Here is a 25,004-nt window from a genome sequence, read left to right as displayed (position 1 = left end):
TCCTTACCCTTTTCTTGAATTTTCTGTCTTTTTTTTTTCTCATGATAAGTTTATATAATGGGCCTCAGGGCAACTTAGCAGTCTCCTGAGCTGGCTCTTGTTTCCCATACTTCAGTCTGCCCAGGCTCCCTGCCATCAGTCCAGTATATTCCTCATAAAGCATCAGCTTCACTGTCAGTTCGGGTTAGTGTTGCAGCTCCAAGGAGGTCCTGGGACACCAAAATGACAGACACTACTCAGGGAGTGTTGGCAAGTGAGAAAATACTGAGGTCCAGGGCACCGAGTCTCTGTGCTACTTGATTTAGAACATGATATTTTTGTTAACGGTGTGAAAATACTGATGGCATTGCTCACCAGTGCCATAGAGAGCTTGCATTATTAACCCTGGATGGTGAACAAAACCATCACATTTGCTCACTTCTCTTCAGAACCTGTTCTCTGTGTCCTCCAAGTGGAGGTTTGTGTCATACGGTTGGGTGTGTTATTGCCACACTGTCTCACCACAGTAGCATCCCCTGGGAATCCAAACACTCCCCATGCCCTGAGAGGTTTTTAAATCTCACTTTCACATTTGTGGTTGCATTTATCTGCAGTGCAGGTGAAAAAATGACATAGTCCACCCCTTGGGGCCAAGAGAAAAGAAATGGGTAGATAGAATCTGGGGAAATGTAATTTTTCACTTAGTTGGTGGGTTGGGGGCTGTGATTTGGCTGCTAGAGCTAGGTTAAAAAAAAGCCACTGAAGTCGTTGTGCTCATATACCTGGAATCTACTTCACCTTAATGTGATAATTATGCAAATTAAGAATTTTAAGGTTGATTCAAGTCAGACTGTGTTGCTCACCTAAGAAAAAATTAACTGTCTTTCACTGCAGGACCTAGCAAGTCTGAAAAGAAAATGAAGTTAACAGTGAAGGGTGGAGCAGCAGTAGACCCTGATTCTGGTGAGTGATAACAGTGCCTGAGCCTGCATTAATTTTTAAACCTTTAACTTTGCTATCAAAGGAAGCATATTGATTGACATCCAAGGCTGAATTTTCTAGTGCACCTTTCTTCAGAAGGACCAGTTAAACTAAGCTGTGCACCTTGTTCAGCTTTAGGTTCTCCTGTCAGTGGAGTGAGTGAAGGCCCAGCTAGCAGAGGACATGGGTTTGGCATAAGCACCTACTCTCCAAACCTGTGGTGCATGGACGTTCTGACAGTTTGTCAGAACGTCCACGGCCAGCCTTTGGTTTTCAGTCCATTTGCTAATGTGACACCTGCAGAGCTGCATTTCTCCTGAGGATTCCTTCAGCTGCTCACATAGTATTAGATCCTAGATTTTAGATCATCCTCTATCAAAGGTTACAGTTTTTTTCCTCTAGTTAGGATTGATATTCACTCCAGTTTATCTAAAGGTGTATGCTCACAATTCATTAAAAGGAAAACATGCTCCAAGTAGTTTTGAATGAGCTTGTGGTCACTGTTTTTGCAGTATTTTTGTTGAATCACACTGCTGCAGGAAACATTTGGATGAGTGCAAATGCAGGAAGGAGAGCTAAAACAGTAACCTCCTCCTCTGTGTTCTAATTTTTTCTTCTCTGCAGGTTTGGAGGATTCTGCTCATGTCTTTGAAAAAGGTGGGAAAATTTTCAGTGCGACCCTGGGACTAGTAGATATTGTGAAAGGAACAAATTCCTATTATAAGCTGCAGCTGCTAGAGGATGACAGAGAGAACAGGTGAGTTTAATTTTTCCTTTAAATACTTCCATTCACTTTTTTCTAATAAATACTGGATTTCTGACACTCCAAAAGCCAAGTGTGAGTGAAATGTCTTTGGGGAGATAACAGATTGGTTACTTGAAGAAAAAAACCACTGCAACACAAATGAAAAAAAAAAACCAAACCAAAACGAAAATAACTCCTCCAAACCTACCAAACAAGCCACCCATGGAGAAATCTCTGCTCTGCATGGAGACATTCCTTGTGGGTGGTGACAAAACCTAAGGTGGGTTTTTTTTTCCCATATTCTCTAACTTATTTTTGTCTTCTAATCACAGAGCTGTCACCTTGGGAGACAAAACCAGATTCTGGCTGTTTTACCACAGTGTTGGCCTGAGTTGTGTGCCCTGAAGTATAACAACAATTCATGAAATAGTCAGGAACTGATCATGTGTTTAGCTTTCCAGTGTTATTGAGTGCATGGCAGAGCTGTCCAGTGGTTGCATTGCTGATTAGATGAAAAGATTGAGAAGGTTCTTTAAAATAAAACTGCCCCTGCCAAACACATAAGTGACACAGAAATCCAGGGTAACAATGACTGATTCAGCTCCAAATTTATCATATTTTTAATAAGCTTTTGTTCCTGTCTCGTTTGTGTGAGGTTGTATCAAGTCTGGGATTCAGTACGTGGAGGGATTTCTGTGCCTGCATTTCATACCTGACATGTTGGAAAGGCTGATTGATTGTATCCCCATAAATACTACAGAAGCTCACCCAAGGTGCTGTCAGCAGTACAAACAAATATTTGATTTACTTATGGTTTCTCTAAAATACTGAACTCTGGGGCCTGAGGCTTAAAGATGCTTTGTGTTTGTTTTTCAAATATATGACCCCAATAGTCTGAAGATTTGTATTTGCAAAACATGAAGATTGAAGAGATGTTAGCCTCTCTTTTCCTGCTGTGCACCCATTTATCCTCAGGGCTGTGGTTCTGGTGTGTTAACACTGGGCATTTTTCATGCCAGTTCTTGGACATGGGTGATTCCCCTGTTGATTTCCCACCATGAAAAAATGGTAGAAATTCTTTTCACACTCTGATGGGAGAGTGTGTTCCATAAAATTAATGGTATGGAAATAGCACTGGAGTAGCTGATGCCTGTTCTTTTCTCCCATTCCGTTTCTCCAGATACTGGGTGTTCCGATCCTGGGGCCGTGTGGGCACTGTAATCGGCAGTAACAAGCTGGAGCAGATGCCATCAAAAGAAGATGCCATTGAACACTTCCTGAATTTGTATGAGGAGAAAACTGGCAATTCTTGGCATTCAAAGAACTTCACTAAATATCCCAAAAAATTCTACCCACTGGAAATAGATTACGGACAGGTAACCCTGAAACTCCACATCTCCCAGGTGGAGCACTGCTGAGATTCCCTGTGTCACTGTTCTGTTCTGTGCTTGCTCTTGGATCACTTGCGCTTAACAAACCAGGGGAATTAAAATGCTGTTGCATCTTCTCTCTGCTACAGGGGAAAGCTGTAGATCAAGGAGTGCCATCCATTAAAATAGAGCTGTTGGAAAACTAAAGAATTTTCTGTTATCAAATCTGATGTCCCTTGAATGCTTGTTCCTGTTTACTCTGTAACTTTAAGGATATTAATTTGTACTTAATCCAGCAGTCAGTTCACATACATCCTGTCTGAAAACTCAATTTTTTTAAAATTTAAAATAGATGCTTCTCATCTGCTGCCTCCAAAATCCTCCCAAATGCTGTAGCAACTCCAATGCAGTATTCCACTTAGTGCGCATACTGAGCAGGCTGAGAAAGAAATTATTCACTGCCAGTAAGATTGGGCTTTTTAGACAGCCAAGATAAATAAGAATTCTCTTCCTTCTTTCCAGTGGGGTTTGTGTGTTTATTTAAGGGCATACTTGTTACCTGAACTATTTTCAGACTAAATAGTTAAATGCTATAATATGTGCCAGAGCACATATTTTCAAGACATTGTGTTTTTCTGTGGCCAAATTAATGGATGTCATTTTTCAGTGCAAAGCGCTCAAAGCTTGGAATTAATTCTGGAAATTTGAATATTGCAGTGGCAAAGTGTCTCAGTGTAATGTACAGTGTTACTCAAAGCACCTGGCTGATGATTTATTCATGTAATGCTCTCTCCATGAAGGCATCAAGATGGTATTATGGCAAATTGATGATTCCTGTACACATCTATGGCAGTTTTTATTACAAAAACTTGGTGAAACTAGTTATTACGTCTGTTTTGTCATAAAAGCAGCAAAGTAAACAGTCATTTTTTCATGTGAAAGTCTCTATGCAGCAGAAAGCTTGCAGAAAAAGTAATTAATAGTTGTTTCAAGTGAAGCAGCAATGCAAAGAGAGTTCCTATTCCCTTAATTCTACTTTCTGCTTATTTTTTACAGTGCCATCTCTTGAAATAGTATCTGCCAAATTACTGAATAGGTGTTTTTTTAAGACCATTTTGTTCCAGAATGTCGGAGCAATGTCCCACGCTCCCCATGAACTTCAGGCTAGTCATAGTATGCACACACTAAATTGGTTTTGAGTTGTTGCCATGACAGCCAGCTTGTTACTTTTTAATCCTTTGTGATTTTGCTAATTCTGATACTATTTTTACCTTCCAGGATGAAGAAGCTGTCAGGAAACTGACAGTAGGTGCCGGGACAAAATCAAAACTCCCTAAGCCAATCCAGGATCTTATTAAGATGATCTTTGATGTGGAGAGCATGAAGAAAGCAATGGTGGAATTTGAGGTGACTACACACATTCATGTTTCTCTCTTCTAACCTACCATCATACTTGCACAAACAGAAGCAAGTTCTTTGTAATCCAGAGTGCTTCATACTTCCCAAAAGACAAGTGTGAGTTTTAGATCTGTCTTAAAATAAAAGCAGAGCTAATAACAACATAACACAGATTGGTACAGGTGGTGCTCAGCAAGACAGTATTGGCCCCAAAAGTTTGGGAGCTACAAATCTATTGCAGACTGTTTTTCATTAGATTATTAATATTGTCTTTGTGCCTCTCATGTCCACAAAACATAATCAGTTTTGAAGCCTATCTTCTCTCTTGCAGCCCATCTTGGCTTTTCTTGGTATCTACCTTTATCTACACTTAGCTGTCTCTAAAGGTGAAAGTTCTCCTAAGCCCAATACAGGGCCTGCAATCTCCATGCAAAATAATTTCAGGGATTTCACCCAAGTCTGTATGACTTGGAAAAGCCTTGTGAGTTCATCTTGCAGAGAAGATACATACAGCTGGGTTTCCTAGCTCCATAGTGGATAAATAATGAGGGATTTGGCCAGACAGTATGTTATAGTCATGGTTTCATAGGATCTTCTGTCCATGAGCTAAACCTTAAATCCATCAACTTCAGTGAAAACTAGTTTACCCTGCAAAGTGTATGGTGAGTACTGTCAAGAGTCAAGAGGGGGTATGTATGATCATTCTAGAAAACTCCAGTGGGCTTGATTTTTGTTGAATGTTTTTGCATTCATGTGGTCCTTTAACAATATAGCATTTTCCAATACTCTCCCAAGATCCATCAATACACAAAGAAAACCAACATGAAATAAAATCAGTGGATAAATGCGGGCAACCAAGACATTGCTTTAAACTTAGTTGAGGAGTTTTGGCTCATTTTTCATTAATATTAAGCACCTTACAGTATCTTTGCATTTGACCCTTGATAATTGTAGGGTAAAGTTGGAAGAGCGTGTCTGGATTGTACCTAGACACAGATGATCTTACAAACAAGAATTAGTTCTGTTTCCTTCCTTCAGTTTACTTCTTTGCCAGCCTTAAGTATATGGTTACTTAACTGATTAAGGAATGTATCTGACACCAGGTTGATATTAAACTTCATGCCAGATACTTAATATCCTATTTTTGTGTTGCCCTAGCATGTGTACTTAGCGTCCTATTGCAGTATTCCTTTGGTTATAGGATGTCCTCTCAATGGTGTGTCCTTCTGACATAATTCCTCAGTCCACAGAGTCTAAACTGTTTTGTTGGTCAGTCCTATTAGCATGGAGAAATTAGTTCTCTAGAAACCAGAGAGGGAATGCTGCAGTGGTTTAAAAGTAGTGAAAGTTGGGTTTAATACTTACATCTTTATCAGATTGACTTGCAGAAGATGCCATTGGGAAAACTGAGCAAGCGACAGATCCAGAGTGCATACTCCATCCTGAATGAGGTTCAGCAGGTGAGCATAAAAGAGATGTTAGAGCAAAAAGGGAATTCAGAAGTTGTTCTGGGCTCAGTGGGGTGAATGCTGAGCTGTGCTTTCTCTCTCTCTGGGGAAGAGGATATGACTTCCATGGGTAACCAGTTAGTTCTCTTCATTGTTGTATCAGTGTGGGCAGTACTTGTGTCTTCAGCATTTTTGTAGCCCAAACTTTAGGCCATGCCAAACATAAATGGCAGCTGAGCAAATGAAGCTGGTGCCTTGATCTAGTAGTGAGTTGGTGTTTCCACCCCAGAGAAGTCTGTCAGAGGATGAGAATAAAGGTTGACACAGGAAAGGGTCTGGTTTGATAACGTTGCTGTATTTACACATCATGATCTGAACCATTCCAGAATCACGATGTGGTATTGCCTTTACAGATTGCAAAAATGTACCAGCATAACCCATGTTTTTTGTCACAGGCTCCCTGGCAAAGCATAGACACAGGAATTTCTTCAGTTGCTAGAATAGACCAGACCCTTGACAAGGATATGCACTACTTAAATGTCCTGAAGACTTTATTTTGCCCTCTGGAAACATAATCCCCATTGAATTTTTCTCTTACACAGTTCTATGTATTTCTGTGCAAATACTGTGACTTGCTACACGCAAGACAATTAAATAGAATTGTTCTTTTTAGTCCTGTGAGAGTTTCAGCATAAACACTATTTGCATTGCTGCTCCTGTGTTAGTCCCTAAGTATCTTGTGTTTTTATTGCAATGGGGACTTAGTCTTACTCAGTAATTTTCTTTGGTGCTTGTTGTCTTCTCTAGGCAGTTTCTGACAGTGGTTCAGAATCCCAGATTTTGGATCTCTCCAACCGCTTCTATACACTGATTCCTCATGACTTTGGGATGAAGAAGCCACCTCTCCTAAATAACTTGGAATACATTCAGGTATTGACTAGAAACTGTTTTTTGCAAGTGTTGGAAAATGTTATTTGCAGGCAACAGGTCTTGATGTCAGACATCTAACAAAGAGAATATGTGAGGTTTAACACTTACTTGACCTCATAAAAGTAGAGGTTAAAGTAACCATTAAAACCTCACAAGCAATAAAACCTCACAAGCAAAAAGATAATCTGAAGAAAAACAAGTTTAACCTCATGCTTTCATGAGGTTAAACTTGTTTTTCTTCAGGATATCTCCTTCTTTGTTTATGTGCATGTGTCTGTGTAAATACGTCTATGCATAAGGTATTAGAAAATAGAGATGTTATGGATATATATGTGTGTATATTTTAATATGTTGGGCTGGGTGTATATATATTTAAGGACAGTGTTGTTGTGTTATTAGATGGCACCATGTGGCCAGTGATTGTCAGACACTTTTTTAATTTGGGATGTCCCAGACTTATTCTGAACATGTCAAAGGCCTAAGTAACATCATATTACCTGTTTCAATTCTTCAGGCTAAAGTGCAGATGTTGGACAACTTGCTTGATATTGAGGTTGCTTATAGCCTTCTCAGAGGTGGAAATGAAGATGGAGATAAAGACCCAATTGACATCAACTATGAAAAACTTAAAACAGATATTAAGGTAAAGGAAATAAAAGGCAATGAGTGACTGTGAATACAAGCTGGTGTCCTATTAGTTTGGAGTAAAATAAATCACCCAAACTGTAACTGGACAGAAACATGGAACTGATGTGGGTTAAGGAACTGGAGCATGTGTTGAGAGAGATACAGAAAGAGCTGAGCTGTTTTCACCTGGAGAAAAGAAAGCTCAAGGGATATTGTATCAATATCTACGAATACCTGATGGGAGAAAGAAGGAAAGAGGACAGAGGCAGACTTGCTTCAGTGGTTTCCAGTGACAAGAGGCAATGGGCACAAATTGAAATAGAGGAATTTGTGTTTAAACAAAAAGAAAAAGCTTTTGTTGCTGATGTTGTTTGGTTTGGGTTTTTTAGTTTGTTTACTCTGACAGTGATCAAACACTGGAAAAGGTTGCCCAGAGAGGCCATGGAGTCTCTCTTCTTGGAGGTGTTGAAAGTTGGACTGGACTGAGTCCTCGGCTGACCCTTCTTTGTGTAGTGGAATTGAAAATCATCTAATTTCCAGAATTGTCTCAGACATTCTGTGGCTGTCTGTATATCTGTGCATCTTCTCTAACTAGGAATGTGTTTCCACTTAAATGGTTGAGGAGGTTTAAAGGGGGCGGTTGCAGGCATAGGGTGGATGTTGTCATGTTATAAGATGGCTGCTAGTTTGTTTGATGAGGAAACTTCTTGTTTGTCTTTTTGCAGGTTGTTGACAAAGATTCAGAAGAAGCCAAGATTATCAAACAATATGTGAAGAACACTCACGCTGCTACGCACAACGCATATGACCTCAAAGTTGTGGATGTAAGCTGGGCAATAATGGGGTTTATCTTTGGGAAGATGGACTCTCCTAAGCTGACTTGCTTGTTTCCAATTGCCTTATATTTTTGAGTAACTTACCCATTTTCCTCTGTTGAAGGGGTGATTTGCTAGAACGTTTTCTTTTAATTAGAATAGCAAAAGTCTAGGCAGAGATGAATCTAATGAGGTGTTTTTGCTTTGGTGTTTTTATTTTAATTTAATTTGCCTCAAAGGGAAGGTGGAGAAGTAATCATCTGAAATTCAGCCTTAGTTCATTGAATGATTTTTTTGAGAAAAATAGAGCCTCATGAAAATGCAGAAGAAAATGTGGAGAAATAATCAACAAGTACTGTGTGACTGCTGCTACCTCTTTTTGCTAGCCTGACACAGCCAATTACAAACACTAAAACCCATCCCAATCAATTTCCCTAGCAGATCAGTATACATTGCAGATCGGATGATTTTTTTTTTTCTCCCCTCTGATGAGTTGCATGAAAGTAATGGTTTATTTGCTTGGTTATTCTTTTCCTCCTATCCTCTTCTGAACTGAAGATCTTCAGGATTGAGCGTGAGGGGGAGAGCCAGCGTTACAAGCCTTTCAGGCAGCTCCACAACCGCCAGCTGCTGTGGCATGGCTCCCGCACCACCAACTTCGCTGGGATCCTCTCACAGGGTCTGCGGATAGCGCCTCCTGAAGCTCCTGTGGTAGGTGAAATAGCGTCTCTGGCTGCCTATATCCCTCTGTCCAGAGATGGCCACAGGCAGGGACAACCTAAAGAAGGGAATTTCTGTGTCGGGAGGGCCCTGTGTTATCTGCCACCATTTAGACAACATCGTGTCCCCCAAGTGGGGTGCGCATTGGGGTCCACAGGAGCTTGAGTTGTACCTTTGCTCTCCTGGGAGCCCCGCCAGGTGGATTCAATGCTGCCTTTGGGTTATTTTATTGCCCCAGTTTTATTTATTTATTTATTTCCTTCCTTCTTGCAGACCGGCTACATGTTTGGGAAGGGCATCTATTTTGCAGACATGGTATCCAAGAGTGCAAACTACTGTCACACATCTCAAGCTGATCCCATAGGTTTAGTACTATTGGGAGAAGTCGCCCTTGGAAATATGTACGTAACTTATAAGTATTTGCCAAATGTGCTTAATACAGCCTCATAGAAGGTGATGCTAAGATTGCAAGCCTTCTCTTCAGTGTGAAGAAGAAGTATGTGTTTTTTCTTCAGAAACAAGATCTGTTTTTTCTTACAATAACAGCTATTGTTGCAGGTCTAGCTGAATCTTGTAAAAAATGCTAACATCATTAAAATTAGTAACCAAGACAAAGAAAGTTTGAGTTCCAGAAGACTAGAATTTAGATTAACTTTACATTAACTCATCATAAACTAAAGCCTGAAAATTTTGTGATTTTTTTTTTCACTAAGATAGCTTAAGACAAATGTAAAGTGCTATTGTGTGTTCTTTGTGCTGTCCAGGTATGAACTAAAGAATGCTTCCCACATCACAAAGTTGCCCAAGGGAAAACACAGTGTCAAAGGTAAGTATTAGTTGTTGTCATTAGTAATCTGTAGTTGATGGCAGACTTGGCTGTGGTGCTCTGCCACATAGTGAAGAGAGCTATAGTCACTTAGCTCTACATCCTTTAAGAAGTTGCATAATGTTATCCTTTAGTTGCATCAGGATGTGTATGGGGTGTTTTAAGATGCAGGTTAATGCACTTGGAGTGTTAAGACTGAAGGTGCTGAAGTTCAGGAGGGAACTTCTATGTGATGTTACAGTGGAGAAAATATAAAGTACATTCTCCAACTTCTTACTTGCTTTCATCATAACAATACTGTGTATTTTAGAAGAGAGATTAATAGATCAGAAGAGTAATTGTTTAGCTTTCAAAGTGGCTTAGAAGCTTGGACAGAACGGAAAAGCTAGGAATAAAAGTTCAGATGGAACAACTGCTCTCATTACACTTCTATCTGCAAAAAGTGTCATATATTGAAAAAGAAGATGAGAGAAAAGACTTAGCTGTCTAACTCAAGCAAAATAAATGGTAATCATGACTGTCTTCTGTACCAAGATGGGAGATTGAAGAAAAGTATCTTCAGTAATGAGTGGCTTGTCTAAAACTATTCATTTTGAGAGTCTTAAAATATAAATTGCCTAAAAGAGAATAAAAATTGATTTTGCACCTTTTTCTATACATACTACTCATGTTCTTATGGATATCAAATCAGATTTATATTGAAAATTTTAATGAGAATAAGAATTGGTTTGTTGTACTTGTCTGAAAATGCTGCAATGTGCATGTTTTCATTAATGGAGTTAGGATATGAGAGCTACAAATCTGTTTTGGTTTAGCTTTGATCATACAGATTAGACAATTAACAGTTGAAAGTCTAAAAGTCTCATTATTAATGTAGCAGAGTACAACTGCCATAAATATGGTGATGCTGAATTGAATAAACAAACTGTATTTTTCATGTTCTGTTGAAGATACTTCTACACTTGATTTGAAAGTATATGTGAAGTAGTATTTGGCTAGCCGGATCATTTTCTTTTTGTGCAAAGTCTGCTTGCCTCCTGGATTTGTAACTAATGTTGTTTTCCCTTTCTAGGCTTGGGCAAAACCGCGCCTGATCCCACAGCCACGACCACCCTTGGTGGTGTGGAGGTTCCCTTAGGGAATGGGATCTCCACAGGAATTAATGATACCTGTCTTCTGTATAATGAGTATCCTTTGCTGTTACGTTGGCTGCACACGGTGTTTGAGTGTCGCTGCATTTGCAGGACCTCACTAAGGCCAGTTAGGAGTTTTGCCTCACTGTGTTTTGTTTTGTTTAGATCTGCTTTGGGGAGTATTTGCAGACAATCTCTTCTGCAAGGGGGATGATTTTACAGTTGCTGCACTTAAATTGTCATTCTGCAAAAAAAGGAAGCGATACACATACCAATAGCTGTTCCCAACAGGAACAAAAGTTACTGGAGTGGTCAGGCAAAACTGCCCTGTAGTGTCTTGCCCAGAGGTGTGCCAGGACAAGAGGAGGGGAATGCAGCCTCTGGTTTCTCATCACTCCAGTCTGGTTTCTCCCTCATGGTGCTGTGGTAGGCCAGCTTGACCAGGAGGAGGTGTGGGAGCCAGCTGTGTGCTCTTGTGCTCTCTCAGCACGTCTTTTATGTTCCCTAGACCTCTGCAAGTGTTGAGATATGCCCCAAATGCCCAGCAGAGATGCAGCCATTAAGTCTCTTTCTAGACAGAAATGCCTCCAAATCAATTAGTGGTTTAAATCCACAAGAGGTCATAAGAATGCAAATAAGTGATGTCTAAGGTCCAGCTCGCTCTCTTCAGTGCCAGTGAAGCAGGTAACCCAGTAATGCAATCTTTGGGTTTGTAGAAACTGCCTTTGGCCTTGCTGAGCTTTTTTCCTCCTACAAGGAGTCGGGGCAACACAACTCATGGCAATACTGGTTTTATCTTGAGTTTTCTTAAATACACCATTGTCAGATGAGCTATAATACAGTTGATATTGGCTAGTTGAGGTAACATGATGTGTATTTATTTTGTTTTACACTTTGGGATTAGAGCTAAGGTTGAGGCCTAAAGCATTGTGAAACAAATAGATGAGCTGGGACTCTCTGGAAAAATGACAGTGGCAATCATTGTAGAGCTCTTCTCTGTGAATCCAGTTTGGGTTTTTTAGTGGGAAATTAAGAAGGCATTAATGACTGCTGGAAGGTAGCAATAGAACTCCAATTACAATTGTAAATGCTGGGTCTGAATCTGTAGCTCTCATTTAAGCTATATGACTCTTCTGCCTAGATATCAAGAGAGATATGTGTTACTCTGACAAAAAATAATTTTCAGGAGCTACAGCCCCGTTTCTAAGTCAGTTCACCTGCCTGTCAGTCACGATTCCTGCTGCACTATTCTCCACAGAACTTAATTGCTTCTTCCTAACTATTTTACAGAACATTTTCAAATTCATAGAAAAGTCAGATTTAAAGCTTTGTGGTTTGAGCTCTTAGAATTGGTTAATCACCCAGGCATCTGTATGGTAACTTAAGTTCAAAGGTGACGTTCACTGTGTTTTGAGGTTTTTCTGTGTCATTAATATCAACTACTGTAATTATTCCTTAACATTCTTCCCAGATATATTGTGTATGATGTTGCTCAGGTAAATCTGAAGTACCTGTTGAAACTGAAATTCAACTATAAGACATCACTCTGGTGAACAGTATTTAGAAGCCCTGTTAGAGTTATACTGTAGTTACACTATAGCGTTGACTTCTGACATGCTTATGCATTGACTTCTCTTACCAAGATAAACTGCAGAAGAAATTACTAAATCATATTTAGTACAACACTTAGTGAAAGTTTTATATAAAAAGTGTGGCAATACATGGGCCTGAATTCTGATGAGAAAAGTACCTGGTTTTGTTTTATACCACTTCTGATTCTGGTGCTTTAAGTGTTTCTTTTAATTGACCAAACTGACAAGAAAGAAAAAAGGAAATTATTCTGGTGTTCTTAGCCAAACAGAGCTGGGCAAGAGCAGGAGAAGGAACTTGAGCATGTCTGTGGTACTTGCTCTATTAAGGTTCCCCCTTGTTTAAGATACTGTTTTTCAGTTTTCACTTGACTAAATGATAAATGTGCATTTATTTTGAGGTAAAAAAATAAAAGCTAATTTCATACTAACAGTTTTATGTTTCAAAACTTCCAAATTGTTTTGGTTTTGAGTCATAATTTAAATGTATTTGGTAGAATGTTCTTAAACGTGGTATCTCTCTCGAGGATCAAATGCCAAATACTGAAATCTGTAGTCACGTTTCAGGAAGTTACGGTGAAATTAAAATTTGGACTTTTCACTAAGACTTCATCTGTCAACAGTTGGTGTGGTAAACATGGAACATGAGCTTGTGGCTGTTTGAATTTAGTATTAGCCCCAATAAACCTCCTTTAAATACCTACCTTCGACATTATGTAAGTTGGTTGTTGTAGACTCACATCCTAACAAAGCTGTAAGTTGAGTTTGGGCTCAAGCTTCATTCAGCAAGACCTGGAGTGAGGTCTGTTGCTACGCTGTCTGTGGTCTTGAAATCCCTGTCTCAAAAGAGCAATACAAACTGATGATTTCAATGTTTCATGACATTTGTTACTTCTCACTTTTAGTCATTGAGCAATATGGGAGCACTTTAACCATAAAGCAACATCAGATCGTTCTCTTCAAAAATTACTGATTTCTCTGAGGCATTAGGGAAAGTGATGGCTAATTCCCAAGAAGGGGACAGTTCAAGCTCATTCTGACAGTTGTGGCTTCAGTCTTTAGTAACCTGTGTTGCAACAGCAGATCTTTTTCCTAAAATGTTGTTGTGTCCCAGGGCCTTTTGTAAAAGGAGTTAAACCGAAGTGATTGCTAATGGTGCAGGTCTTCCCAGGACTCCTGAATGAGAAGAGGATGAAGAGTGATAGATGAAAAATAAAGCTGTTTTCAGGGAGAGAAGGAAATGTAGAAGGACTGGGTAAGTTGTATGGCTTGTAGACAGCTGAACAAAAAATTTGATTGAGGTTGGTGATAAGGGATTCTGAGAGGAAGTGAGGAGAGTAGCCTGTCTTACGACTCTTAAGAAGCTTAACCAGTGGCTAATCATTGTTTTGCTTCCAAAAATCCCTTTTGGTAAGTCACTTAAGTATGATGTTGTCAGTCTCTGAAAGAGAACATGAGAACTCCTTTAATTTAGTTATAAGACAGATGATTTTCCCCCTCTAAAAAAGCAGTTTACAGTTCAGTTTGGGACCAGGAGCTGAAGGCAGCACAGGCAGTGCTTTGTACTGTGTATGTAGTGCTCAGTAATAATTGCAGCACAAGCAGGTGCATTCCAAGCTGTCCCTAACCTCACAAATACAGCAGGAAAAGCTACAGGACTTTGTGAAGAGGCGGCAGGTGCCATTTGGGGACTGTGGGAGAGCCCTGTCACCGTCCTGCAGTGAAATCTGATGTCAGTCCAGGCGCTGCTTCTGCTGCCACCTTGTCCAAGCGGTGCAAATCTGCTCTCCTGCAGGCGGGTGCTGGTGCCGCTGGACCCAGCGGATGAACAGCCTCTCCCCGGGGCCAGGCTGGGAGGAGCAGCGTGTGCCAGTCACTGAAAGCACTGCTTTGGCAGTACGAGCACAGAGCAGAGCTGCATGAATAGGCAGCCCCATTTCTGTCAAAAGCACTTGAAAGGAACGGCTTTTCAAGACATTAAGTCCTATGACATCCTGTGCTTTTTTCAGGGGAGACATCTTGAGGAGTGGCTTCTGATCTAAATGTTAAATTACCAAAAGCAGCAATTTATAAATATTTAACCATTTTGTCTTTATTTGGCATGGCTGCAGGCTCTACTGTACAATGGCTCAAAAACATTAAGATAGTCCATGGAGTTAATTGAAGGAAGCCTGCCTAGGCTTACTGATTGGCAGTCAGTGTAAATACTTTGTGACTAGTCTGAGTTCATGCAGGGAAAAAAAAGTCTGAGAAAAAAAATTCAAGCACAAGTTGCCCATCCTGGTACTTTAGCCATAAAACAATGACATTCTGCCCCTGCCTCCCTTCAGTTTCTAATCAGCAGAAAGTGGGGGGGAAACCCGCAAACAAATAATTTCTATATGAAAAAGACCCCTGGACACATGAAACTTTGTCAATGCCATAAATAATTGTACTCCTGTTCTTAAATGAGGCCTGCAGTGTTTGTAACTACTGAGGTCTCTGCTTCAGCTTGCTTTCTGGGAGACTGTTACAGACCTCACTCTGTGAATTCTGGGGACATAATGATGTAATTGTCTGCTGAAGTGTTATTCCAGCCAATTTATATCCCACTTAGCGTTTTGCCTGAATTGCTTTTATGTATGTGTTGAGGCCCCTAACTTAGTCCATTATACTCACACTCCTGTTATGTCCATAAAAATAGTTTCCATTGTAGTGGAGTACATGCATCTGAACAAGAGCTTTTGTGTGCTTTCACTTTAAAATTAATGCCAGATTGCTTCTCCAGAAATGGTCATTTTGGAGATGAAGTGGCACCTGTGAGAAGGAATGCAGATGTAGGTCCCAGCCAAGATGAGTTGCTGTGATGATTTTAATTTGTTCTGATGTGAAGGTAGCATGTGGGTCTGTTGTGGGCATTGCAGATCACTTACACAGAAGTGAGATACACAGGGACAGGTAAGGCGAGAAGAAGGAATGACTTCCTAACAACTCAAAGGGGAAACTACTGCTTCAAAGGGAAAACTACTACACCCCCTCGTTAAAGAGTCTAATTTCATAATGTGATTAATGCAGCTGGACTCAGACTTCACAAGAAGGTACTTCAGTGACTAAAGAGGGCTCTCTTCTGCCAGCTGTCCGTGCTTTTCTTCCTACTGCCAGGGCCTGCCTAGGGGAGATGAGAAAATGACAGCATAGCTGTCCCCTGGATGCAGCACTACCTGCTCTGTGCTGACAGGACTCTGCATGCATTGGTCAGTAGGTGGTGTAACCCATGTCTTGCTATCATCTGCAGCAACTGAGGAGCAATGGGAGCGGGCAGTGCTCTCTGCAGCATTTCAGCACACACCATTAGGAGCGGTTGCCTAACGTGACCCTGGCAGAGCAAATGGCAGCAGTGCAGCCATTTAGAGACCTCCCTCCAGCTGTGCCACGCAGGTGAGTCAGCAGCACCTAAGGCAGGTTGTTGGCAGCAAGCACATGTTTTCAGTCACCCTGCCTGTCGGAAGAGTTGTGTCATTTCCACGTCACCCGAGTGCAAACTGCACGTTTGCCAGAATGGTAAAAGGATGCACTGAAAACATTGTGTGTTTGTGTGCACACTGACCAATGGCCCTGGCTGGGGCTTTGTAAATGGGGTTGCGTTTGTGTGACCTGGAAACAGCGAGCAACTGCACGTTTGCCAGAATGGTAAAAGGATGCACTGAAAACATTGTGTGTTTGTGTGCACACTGACCAATGGCCCTGGCTGGGGCTTTGTAAATGGGGTTGCGTTTGTGTGACCTGGAAACAGCGAGCACAGGACAAACGAAAAACCAGAACACGGAGATACTGCAGCGTTCATTAAAGGCCGAGATGTAAAAGGTTCTTTATCCAGGAATCATAATACAGTGTTGATCGTTACCCTTTCAACATAGTAGATGGTAATGGCTTCTGTTGAATATTTTCCAAGTGCAGCTGTTGGAATGAAATGAAGGAATAATCATCATTGTGCTGTTGGGAGCTGAAGTCTACCTTCACACCTGTTAATTTGTGAGATGATTGGCAGGAGAAGTTTGGCGAGGTGGAAAATCTCACCTTTATCATCTAGTTTTGTTGCAGTCTACAAAGACTCCCTGAAAGGCACTGAATTTGATTCCTTTTTCATTTTTCCCTTGTAGAAATTCACACTCTTGAGGACTGTTGCAAAATGTGATTGTGTTGTAGAACACTTTTCACCCCTCCCATGCAAAGCCCTTGCTCGGGGAAAGCTGCAGCATCGGGGTGGCTCTGGGCAATGCTGGCAGCCACACCTGATGACAAGGTTTACAAAGCACAGCAGTAAAAACCTCGCTGGTGATCACTGTCTTCTGTCAGCTGTGGAAGTCTCCGTGTTGCCAGTCTGAGCTGAGCATTACCATACAGTCCTTGGAGCAAGGGGAGCACAGCTGAAATACAGAGAAATATTGATGTCATTAACACATTGTTTAACTGAGCGTGGACGGTCTGGTCCATGTCAGGCGTTTTGGGTGGTGGAACTGTTTTATTAAAAGGGGAAAATTGTGCAGGATTTAATGTTCAGGCAAGGGGTGGGTTGGTGTTTGATGTAGCACAGATTACTATTCAGTCGTGTTTGTTACTAGTTTCTTTAGTGTTGTGCCTACAGTGCTTTGCAGCTGTCTACTGTAGCAGCTTTCTTTGGAGCTGTGCAGTATGGAAAGCTCTGACTGAAGTGTCTTAGGCCCTTTGGGGGCTAATGGGAGGGAAAGCTGTTTAAACAACCTTTCATAATGACCTGAAAAGGGGGCTGGAAATGCAAGCTAGGCTTTGTATTTTCTTTTTCCTGTTTTTTTTTCTTTTTTTAGCTCTGCTACAATGTACATAGAAAGCCCTGGGGGGGATTTCTAAAGCATTTCACTCAGTTTGTTTCCTCACTTAAAAACTGGCTTTTTTCCCCCTTGAGCACAAGGGCAGCATTGATTTTATTTATTTATGTGTTAAAATTGTTTAATAACATGACCTATATTGTGCCCCTCTCAACCTGCTAGAGTGCCTAGTCATCTGAGTTCATTAGCAAATTAAGAACATAAACTCTATTCCATGTCCCAAGATAGACATTTTCTGTATTGTGTAGAATCTTTGGTTTCACCTAGGTGCTTTCAAAGAGCTGCACACAACCAAGCATAGCATCCATTTTGTATTACACCACTGTGCTCTTGGCAATATGTTTAACATGTGACACAGACTTAGCCTTTACTAAGATACACTGTTTATACTATATTTATTTTGAGGCTCAGTTTGCATTTTCATATTTATGTTTGTATCTTAAAAAAAGGAATTTTGGTTGGTATAATAGCAGTAGATACTGTTATCAAAGCCAAAGCTATGTAGAGAGTCTGGTCCATGAGCAATTAAGGTGCTTGTGGTTCATGATGCTATTTCCATGTTTATATTTCTTGATGCAGAAGTTTTAGAATTCACTGCGGTGCAGAGATCTAAGAAAACTACACCAAAAAACGCCCACTGCTGCTGCTTGAAGAAGGCTTTCAGGGGTGAGATGGTAGAGGGCAGCCCAAGACAAGGAGCTTGTTAGGCAACAGCCACCCACTTCTGGGGTTTGTTGGCTTTCCCTGGCACTGGGTGAGAACAAGTGAGACCTTGACCTTCAGGCCTTGGGCTCGATGAGCATTTCAGCCGCCTCTTGGGCGGGGTGCCACAAGCTGTGACAGCAGGGCCAGGGCTGGCTGGGCCAGGATTGTTGTGATCCCTTACTCCTCCTGGAGCCTCACCTCTGCAGTCCTTTATGAAAAGCGACAAGGAAAACAGGCACAGTTTAGCAAAAAGTTATTACTCAGTGAAGGAGGATGGGCATAATGTAATGGGGTTGTTTAAAGACTCAAATCACCCTTCGGTGATTTGGGGTGACCCTTTGTGACGGCCAACACCTCCCTGCCCTTTCCCCCCATCCTGAACTGCCAATCACCCATTCCCCCTCATCCCCCATAGTAAGAACGACAGGGAAGTGCTGGAGCAAGTTTAGAGGAGGACCATGGTGGTGATAAGAGGACTGGAGCACCTACCCTATGACAACAGGCTGAGAAAGCCGGGGCTCTTCAGGCCTGGAGAAGTTTGCGTGAAGACCTCATGGCAACCTTCCAGTATCTGAAGGGGAGCTCTAAGGAAGCCAGACAGGGACTCCCTCAGGAACTGTAGAAGTGACAGGACAACGAGTAATGGGTACAAACTGAAAGAGGGGAAAATTAGGTTAGGTACTTGGAAAAAAGTCTATACTGGGAGCGCGGTGAGACAATGGAACAGGTTACCGAGAGCAGCTCTGGCTAGCCCAGCCATGGAGGCGTTCAAAGCCAGTTTGGATGGGGCTCTGAGCAACCCGGTCTAGTGGAAGGCGCCCTGGCCAGTGGCAGGGAATTGGAACTAGACTGGAAGTACTCCTTAAGGACGCCGGTGCGGTCCCGCCAGGCTCCGGGACGGCGCTGTTCCCTTTCCGCCCTGCCGAGCCCGCTCCTGCCCCGGGAGCGGCGCGCGAGCCCCGCCGCCCGGCCCCTCACGGCCCGAGGGCGGAGGCCCCGCCCCGCGCGCGCGCCCGCCGCGCGCCCGGCCCCGTCTCCTCCCCCAGAATGCCCCGCGCCAGGCAGCCTTTGAAAAAGCGGCGCGGCTCGTTCAAGATGGCGGAGCTGGATCAGCTGCCTGACGAGAGTGAGTAGGGACCGGTGCCCCCGCTCCCGCCGCCCCCTCGTCCCGGCGGGACACCCGCGTCGCGCCCCGCCGCCCGCCCGCCTCCCTTCTTCGCTCCCTCCCTCCCGCCGCGGGCGTTGTGCGGGGCCGGAGCCCGAGCCTCCTCCCTGGCAACCGGGCCGGCCCGGCCCCCCCCACCCCCCCGCCGCCGCCGCCCCTCCCGGGCGAGGCCCCGGCCCGAGCGGCGGCCGGGGAGCTCCGTCCCGAGGGTGCGACCCCCGCTGCCCTCGGGGGTGCCGGGGCTGGGCCCCCCGCCCCGCCCGGGCGGCACCTGCCGGGCAGGCGGGGCGGGAAGCGGGAGCCGGGCGGGGCGCAGTGACAGCCCGCCCTGCCCGCGGGGGTCGGGACAGTGCGGGGGAAGGAGCGTCCTGTCTCGGGGAAGGGTGAGCTGCCCGGCGCTCCGGACCTGGCTGTCGCCCATGGGGGCAAGAAGGGCTTGTGTATTCGTAGCCCGTGCCGTGCGCGGTGCGAGCAGCTCCGCAGGGCTGGGGGTCAGTCCGTGCACACACTTAGTTTAGGGGGCACTGATGAATGCGCAGGGAAGAGCTCAGAGACCTTGTGTTGTGTGTCAGCAGCAGAAACCTGGCTGTACAGGAAGACAGCATGTAAACATGTGTGTTCATGCCTACCGTTTTGTATATCTGCACCTCGAGTGCTGTGTCCAGTTCTGGGCCCCTCGCTGCTAGAAGGACGTGGAGGTGCTGGAGAGAGTCCAGAGAAGGGGAATGGAGCTGGGGAAGGGTCTGGAGCATGAGTCTCATGAGGAGCAGCTGAGGGGGCTGCGGGTGTTTAGCCTGGAGAACAGGAGGCTCAGGAGTGACCTTATCGCTCTCTTACAACCCCAGAAAGGAAAGTGTAGCCGGGTGGGGATTGGCCTCCTCCCAGGCAACAAACGAGAGGGCATAATCTCAAGCTTCAGCAGGGGAAGTTTAGATTGAACGTTAGGAGGAATTTCTTCACTGAAAGGGTGATTGGACATTGGAATGGGCTGCCCAGGGAGGTGGTGGGGTTATTGTCTAAGGAGGTGTTTAAGGAAAGACTGGATGTGGCAATTAGTGCTGTGGTCTAGTTGACATGATGGTGTTAGGTTAAAAGCTGAACTCCATGGTCTCAGAGGTCTTTTTTAACCTCATTGATTCTGTGATCTCCATAGGGTTTGTGTGGATGTTGTTTTCAAAGAGCGCAAGGATTTTATAAAAACTTAGTGTAGCTAAAAACCAGATGTGTTGCTGTATGTGTGGATTCATGCACAAAGTACTTGAGTGTTACAGAAAAGGAAATTATTCAATGTAAAATACATCTAGATGCCATCTTGATACGTCCTCTTACAAACTGTGAACTGCCAAGCTAAAACTAGGGCATTAACTAGTTTCAATAGATGTGCACAGAACAGGGCAGACATCTTTTGGTGACACTGTTTTGTTCAGCACCACACAAATTCATCAAGTTACCGACTCCTTCCATATCCTAAGACTCTGAGACAGGTGACTCAGAGTGCAAATCTTGCTTCTGGCTGCTCCTTGTGAGTCTTTGTTACAGCTCCAAAAACTGTCAGGAGAAAAATTGGTTAATGTGCCCACATGGCCGGTGTCATTGTGTTAACTGAACAGATTTATGGAGGATCATCATAAATTATGGATAGAGCTGACATTCTCAACTTAGCGCAGCTCAGTCATGGATGCTGTGCTGCATTTAGAGACTGATTAATACAAGTCATGGGCCACTTGATACGACTGTAATTAATAATTAGCTGTGGTTTATTGCTTATTAAATGAACTTTCCCTGTTCACTAGAATGGGCAATGTTTAAGTTACTGTTCCTCTATTTGCCTTGCCCATTTTCCAGAGAAAGCACTGTGTGTTTCAAGAAGTTAATGTAAAGATAAAAAATAACTTTTTCTTCTCTGTCACTTTTATATTGCCTTCAGTGACATCAGGAAGGTTTGACAGATCTGTCACTTCACCTGTAGCAGATAGCATAGTAGAGTGTGTGACTCAGTTTCCCTTAGGACTGGGCTATGCTGGTGACCTGTGTCAGTGTTACAGTCTCTGCTTGGCAGGTGAAGCAGACACTGTGTAGTTGTTTGTAAAGGCAGTAAACTTCTGCTGTGCTGACTTTGACCTTAAGGTTTGTATTTACCTAAGTTTTGTGCAAGTCAGGGGTGTTTTCCATCAGAAAGGGGGCTTCATGTTTCTGTAGCACTGCTGAACAGCTGGAATTGTGAAAGTTTCAAGCAGCGGCTGCATTGTGCTTCCATTCCTATGCTCTCCAGTTTTCGTGATCTGGATGTTTTCAAATTACACTAGTTAGTGCCACACATAGTTCTTTCGTTTCCAGTCCTATTCTTAAAATGAAGATATAAACTTAGTCCTGGCTAATTTAGCACTGACTTCATGCACCTCTCAGTCTGCAGCTTAATGTATAAAGGATTATAACAGTAAGTATTGCAAAATTGTTTTTGGGATATTCTTATGTATAAAAAGAAGTTCCAAAAAAAGTTGGAATAGTTCATTGCTAAGAGCCTTTGAGATTTATGCATCAGCCCTGTGAATTTTCTCCAACGTAGTTTATAGTAAAGTCGGAAACCATAACTGAGCTTTCACATAAAAATAATTACCAGTAAACACAGCATACTTGGTGACAAGAAAACTGACATTTTGCTGTATGGTAAGAACCACACAGTTTTACTTTCAGATTGGATGTCTGATGGAGTGGAATTTGTCCCAGAGTATTCTAATAGCACCTACTTGCCCTCTGGCAGGTTCTGTAATGCAGCTGGGCAGTGACTGTTCCTTAACCCAGGAGTGAAATGAATGTAATGCACCCAGTTGTCTCTCATGAAATGTACTTGTTTTATCTGCTAAAGTTGCTATTCTGTTCTTCTCTAAAGCTGCTATTCTGTCCATATAAACCAGTGAGAGGCTTCATGCTGACAGCCTGAAATGGTGCCTAAGTTTACCTGCATTTCTTGTAGTTTGAGGCCTTTCCTGTGCTGCTGGGGGAGAGCCATGCAATAATTTGGGATGCAGGTGAAGAAAGAACAAATCTGTGGCAAATCCTCTAGCTGAAAAAGTCCAGGATATTAAAGGTCCCAATTGCAGAAATACTTTAAATACTAATAATTTGATTTATATTTTGAAGACAAAAAAATTGTTTCTGCAGGCTGTTGGGTCGGTGCCCAATGAGTGACTAATTTTAGTCAATGCCTTTTTTTCCTTCTTTTTATCTCCTGGTAACTTTGCAGTGGAGGTAAATGGTGGGCAGCTTTGGTGCTGCAGACCAGATGGCTTTTTCTCTGTGTCTCAGAAGAGGGAATCAGTGGCTTGTATTGGAGCATACATAATGCTGCCCTGTCTCCTGCTACTGGTAATAGCAATCTGATTTGTGGGCTGCATGGTTCTAAAGCTTGTGCAGTGAAGCTGAGGGGAAGCTCTGGTGTGAAATGAACTTTCTGCTGAGGTGAGGCTCTGTTAAAACAGGCAGCACGTGCAGATGTGGCTAAAGATTGTCCTGGTCCCGCCGGAGGCAGAGCTCTGCCAAGAGCAGCACAGGCAAAGCCCCCTCGTGGTGCATCCTTTGGCACAGGCTGGTCTGAGGGAGGAGGATGCTGCCACCTGCTCTGTAGAAGGGAGAGGGAGGTGCCATTTCTAACAGGAGGCTGCTAACTCAGGGATCAGGGCCACGGGGCTGTGCCAGCAGCGAAGCACCGGAGTGCGGCGTTCCCGTGGGCAAACGCCAACCAGCAGCAGGAGAATCAGAGAAAAAAGGCAGACTCCAGGGGTGGTGGGGGTCACGGTTCAACTTTTACAAATCCTGAAGTCAGTGTTTTGCCAAATACCATGTATTGGTAGGCATGGTTGGTGCTGTTCCTAGGGGCTTATGTTTTAGGACAGGCAGAAGGGAAGCGGGATAAGGATCTTTCTGCATGATTTTTTATCACATGGGGGAGGCTGCAGCATAAGGCCAGCACTTCAAGCAGAAATTGTTGTCTTTACCCCCAGCACGACCTTTTGCTGTGGTTCATGGGTCCTCTACTCTGCTGCTTTCCTGACAGCTGCAGGAGGTTGTGGCACTTCAATTTTTCAGCCCCAAGAGGCCGTGAGCCCAGCACTGCTGTGGCCTGGATGTTTGAGACAAAAAATCAGCAGAACTGTGTGAGATTGCAGTATCTGGGAGAAGGCTCAAGGTTAGCTTTGTGGCTGCTATACAATACTCACAACTAGTAGTTTTTGGGATTATTTGTGCTGCCTACCTTTAAAATTGTATGTCACCATGGTATCAGTGTATTGTCCATTATAAGAAGGCAATTTCAAAAAGAGGGCTTTGTTATTGTGGTTATTGTCTACAGAAGTCCTGTAGAATGGTTCACATGGCTGGAAGACCTACTTCCATCCAGTAGTTAAAGTAGGGTTTGGAAATACACATATGTCAAGTTATTGGTGGGCTCATAACATGAGGAAAATACTGACTCATGCTTGAAGTGAAAAGTTAGTGTTTGTTTATTTATATATTTACCTCGAGCCCAAGGTTTGGGGGAAGCCTTAAAATGTCCCCAAAGCCACTTCTCCCTCTGATGTGTGTTTTTTACTTTCAGAGTTTTCCTGAATAAGCTTTCCTTGCAGTGGCCAATTGTTTGAGATGCTTCCTCTGCTGAAACAACTTGTGCCATGCTTGTGTAGATGAATGATCTCTTGGAGGATTAATGACTCAGTCTATAATAAAGGCTCATGTTTTTCCCTTCTTCACCAGGAAATTCTTCTGTCACACCATTTTTAGTGCTAGCAATGCAGATTAATTACATAGGTTTTTGAGGTAGTCGTGCAACCAGTGTTAAAATCACTGCTCACCTGTGCAAATTTAGACAAAATAGTGTAATGATCTGGAGAGGAAAGGCTTTACATCATGTAATTGCTGATCTGGATCCTAGAATTTTCTATATTGATTTAGATATGCCCCTTTGTGCTCACATATTAGTGAAATCAGTAGCTGTAGAACATTCCTGTATGACATTTATTACATACTTGTAACATTTATTTTCAAAATTATCAGCTGTTATAAATTTATTACTAAATTGAAAATACTTTCACAGACCTAATATGCTTGTGTGTGTTCCTGTTTAGATTTTCAAATCAGCAGTTGAGAAGCCACATTTAAACTGCTATACTTCATCTTAGTACTGAGAATGTTCTTTAGGGCATTCACAGCTGCCCATATTGAATAGTTTTCAAACTCCTCCTCTTTTGTTCAGTCACAGTGTTTTCATAGGAGGGGAAGCAGTAGGTGCTTGGTTTTAACTTAAACCTTTTAGTTTTGAAAAGGCTTTTGCACTTTTCTTCTACTCCTCAAAGCCTATCTCCACATCAGAAATACTTTTCAGAGAGTTCATATGGCCTCTAAAGCAGATAGAGGAGGTTTTTTTAAGATCTCTTTATTGCAGTGCTCTGTGTGTCCTCCCTCGCTGGGAGCAGGAGGCTGGGGCTGGGAAGGATTCCTGGGGACTGTGTGCTCAGAGGGAGCAGCAGTTCAGGACTGGAGGAGCTGTCCACGCTCAGGGACCTGCGCTGGCCGCCGCTGCAGCCTGTGCATTTCTGAGCCAGCCAGACATGAAAACATCAGGGCCCTTGTCGTGCCAGCCTTGGCAGACCTGGGGTGGTTTTAACCTTGGTGGCTTTTTATCAATTTGGTTTTATCTGGACTGGCTGAAAATAATTTCTTGCAAGTGTTGCAAA

At 43.0% G+C, this 25,004-nt stretch overlaps 3 protein-coding genes and 1 long non-coding RNA gene across 5 annotated transcripts in view; 2 read left to right on the top strand and 2 right to left on the bottom strand.

The window, feature by feature from the left end:
• The window catches only part of PARP1 (poly(ADP-ribose) polymerase 1), a 30,759-nt gene extending 17,490 nt beyond the window's left edge, over positions 1-13,269 (top strand). Inside the window, exons 11-23 of the mRNA XM_068185936.1 lie at positions 874-942; positions 1,585-1,717; positions 2,886-3,081; positions 4,354-4,482; positions 5,850-5,933; positions 6,729-6,851; positions 7,366-7,494; positions 8,204-8,302; positions 8,852-9,004; positions 9,287-9,414; positions 9,778-9,839; positions 10,912-11,026; positions 12,444-13,269. Of these exons, the coding sequence (XP_068042037.1) occupies positions 874-942; positions 1,585-1,717; positions 2,886-3,081; positions 4,354-4,482; positions 5,850-5,933; positions 6,729-6,851; positions 7,366-7,494; positions 8,204-8,302; positions 8,852-9,004; positions 9,287-9,414; positions 9,778-9,839; positions 10,912-11,026; positions 12,444-12,525 (1,502 nt within the window). The 3' untranslated portion in view covers positions 12,526-13,269. The remainder of the gene's footprint in view (positions 1-873; positions 943-1,584; positions 1,718-2,885; positions 3,082-4,353; positions 4,483-5,849; positions 5,934-6,728; positions 6,852-7,365; positions 7,495-8,203; positions 8,303-8,851; positions 9,005-9,286; positions 9,415-9,777; positions 9,840-10,911; positions 11,027-12,443) is intronic.
• LOC137471530 (uncharacterized) overlaps positions 1-18,671 on the bottom strand; it is a 30,531-nt gene extending 11,860 nt beyond the window's left edge. The window contains exons 1-2 of one of the 2 annotated variants that reach the window (XR_010997683.1): positions 18,600-18,671; positions 13,266-13,397 (exon numbers count right to left, since the gene is read on the bottom strand). This is a non-coding gene — a long non-coding RNA (uncharacterized lncRNA). Of the gene's footprint in view, positions 1-12,682; positions 13,398-18,599 lie in introns of those variants that run through there. The other variant, XR_010997682.1, reaches the window with a different exon arrangement.
• STUM (stum, mechanosensory transduction mediator homolog) overlaps positions 1-25,004 on the bottom strand; it is a 287,384-nt gene that overhangs the window by 109,582 nt on the left and 152,798 nt on the right. The gene's annotated exons all lie outside the window — the stretch shown is intronic.
• Positions 19,113-25,004, top strand: part of LIN9 (lin-9 DREAM MuvB core complex component) — a 38,657-nt gene continuing 32,765 nt past the window's right edge. Inside the window, exon 1 of the mRNA XM_068185951.1 lies at positions 19,113-19,236. Within this exon, the coding sequence (XP_068042052.1) occupies positions 19,158-19,236 (79 nt within the window). The 5' untranslated portion in view covers positions 19,113-19,157. The remainder of the gene's footprint in view (positions 19,237-25,004) is intronic.

Source organism: Anomalospiza imberbis, chromosome 3, assembly GCF_031753505.1.
Source record: "Anomalospiza imberbis isolate Cuckoo-Finch-1a 21T00152 chromosome 3, ASM3175350v1, whole genome shotgun sequence".
Classification (NCBI taxonomy): domain Eukaryota; kingdom Metazoa; phylum Chordata; class Aves; order Passeriformes; family Viduidae; genus Anomalospiza; species Anomalospiza imberbis.
The sequence above is the reverse complement of the archived record's forward strand: the minus strand, read 5'-3'. Positions and strand labels throughout refer to the sequence as shown.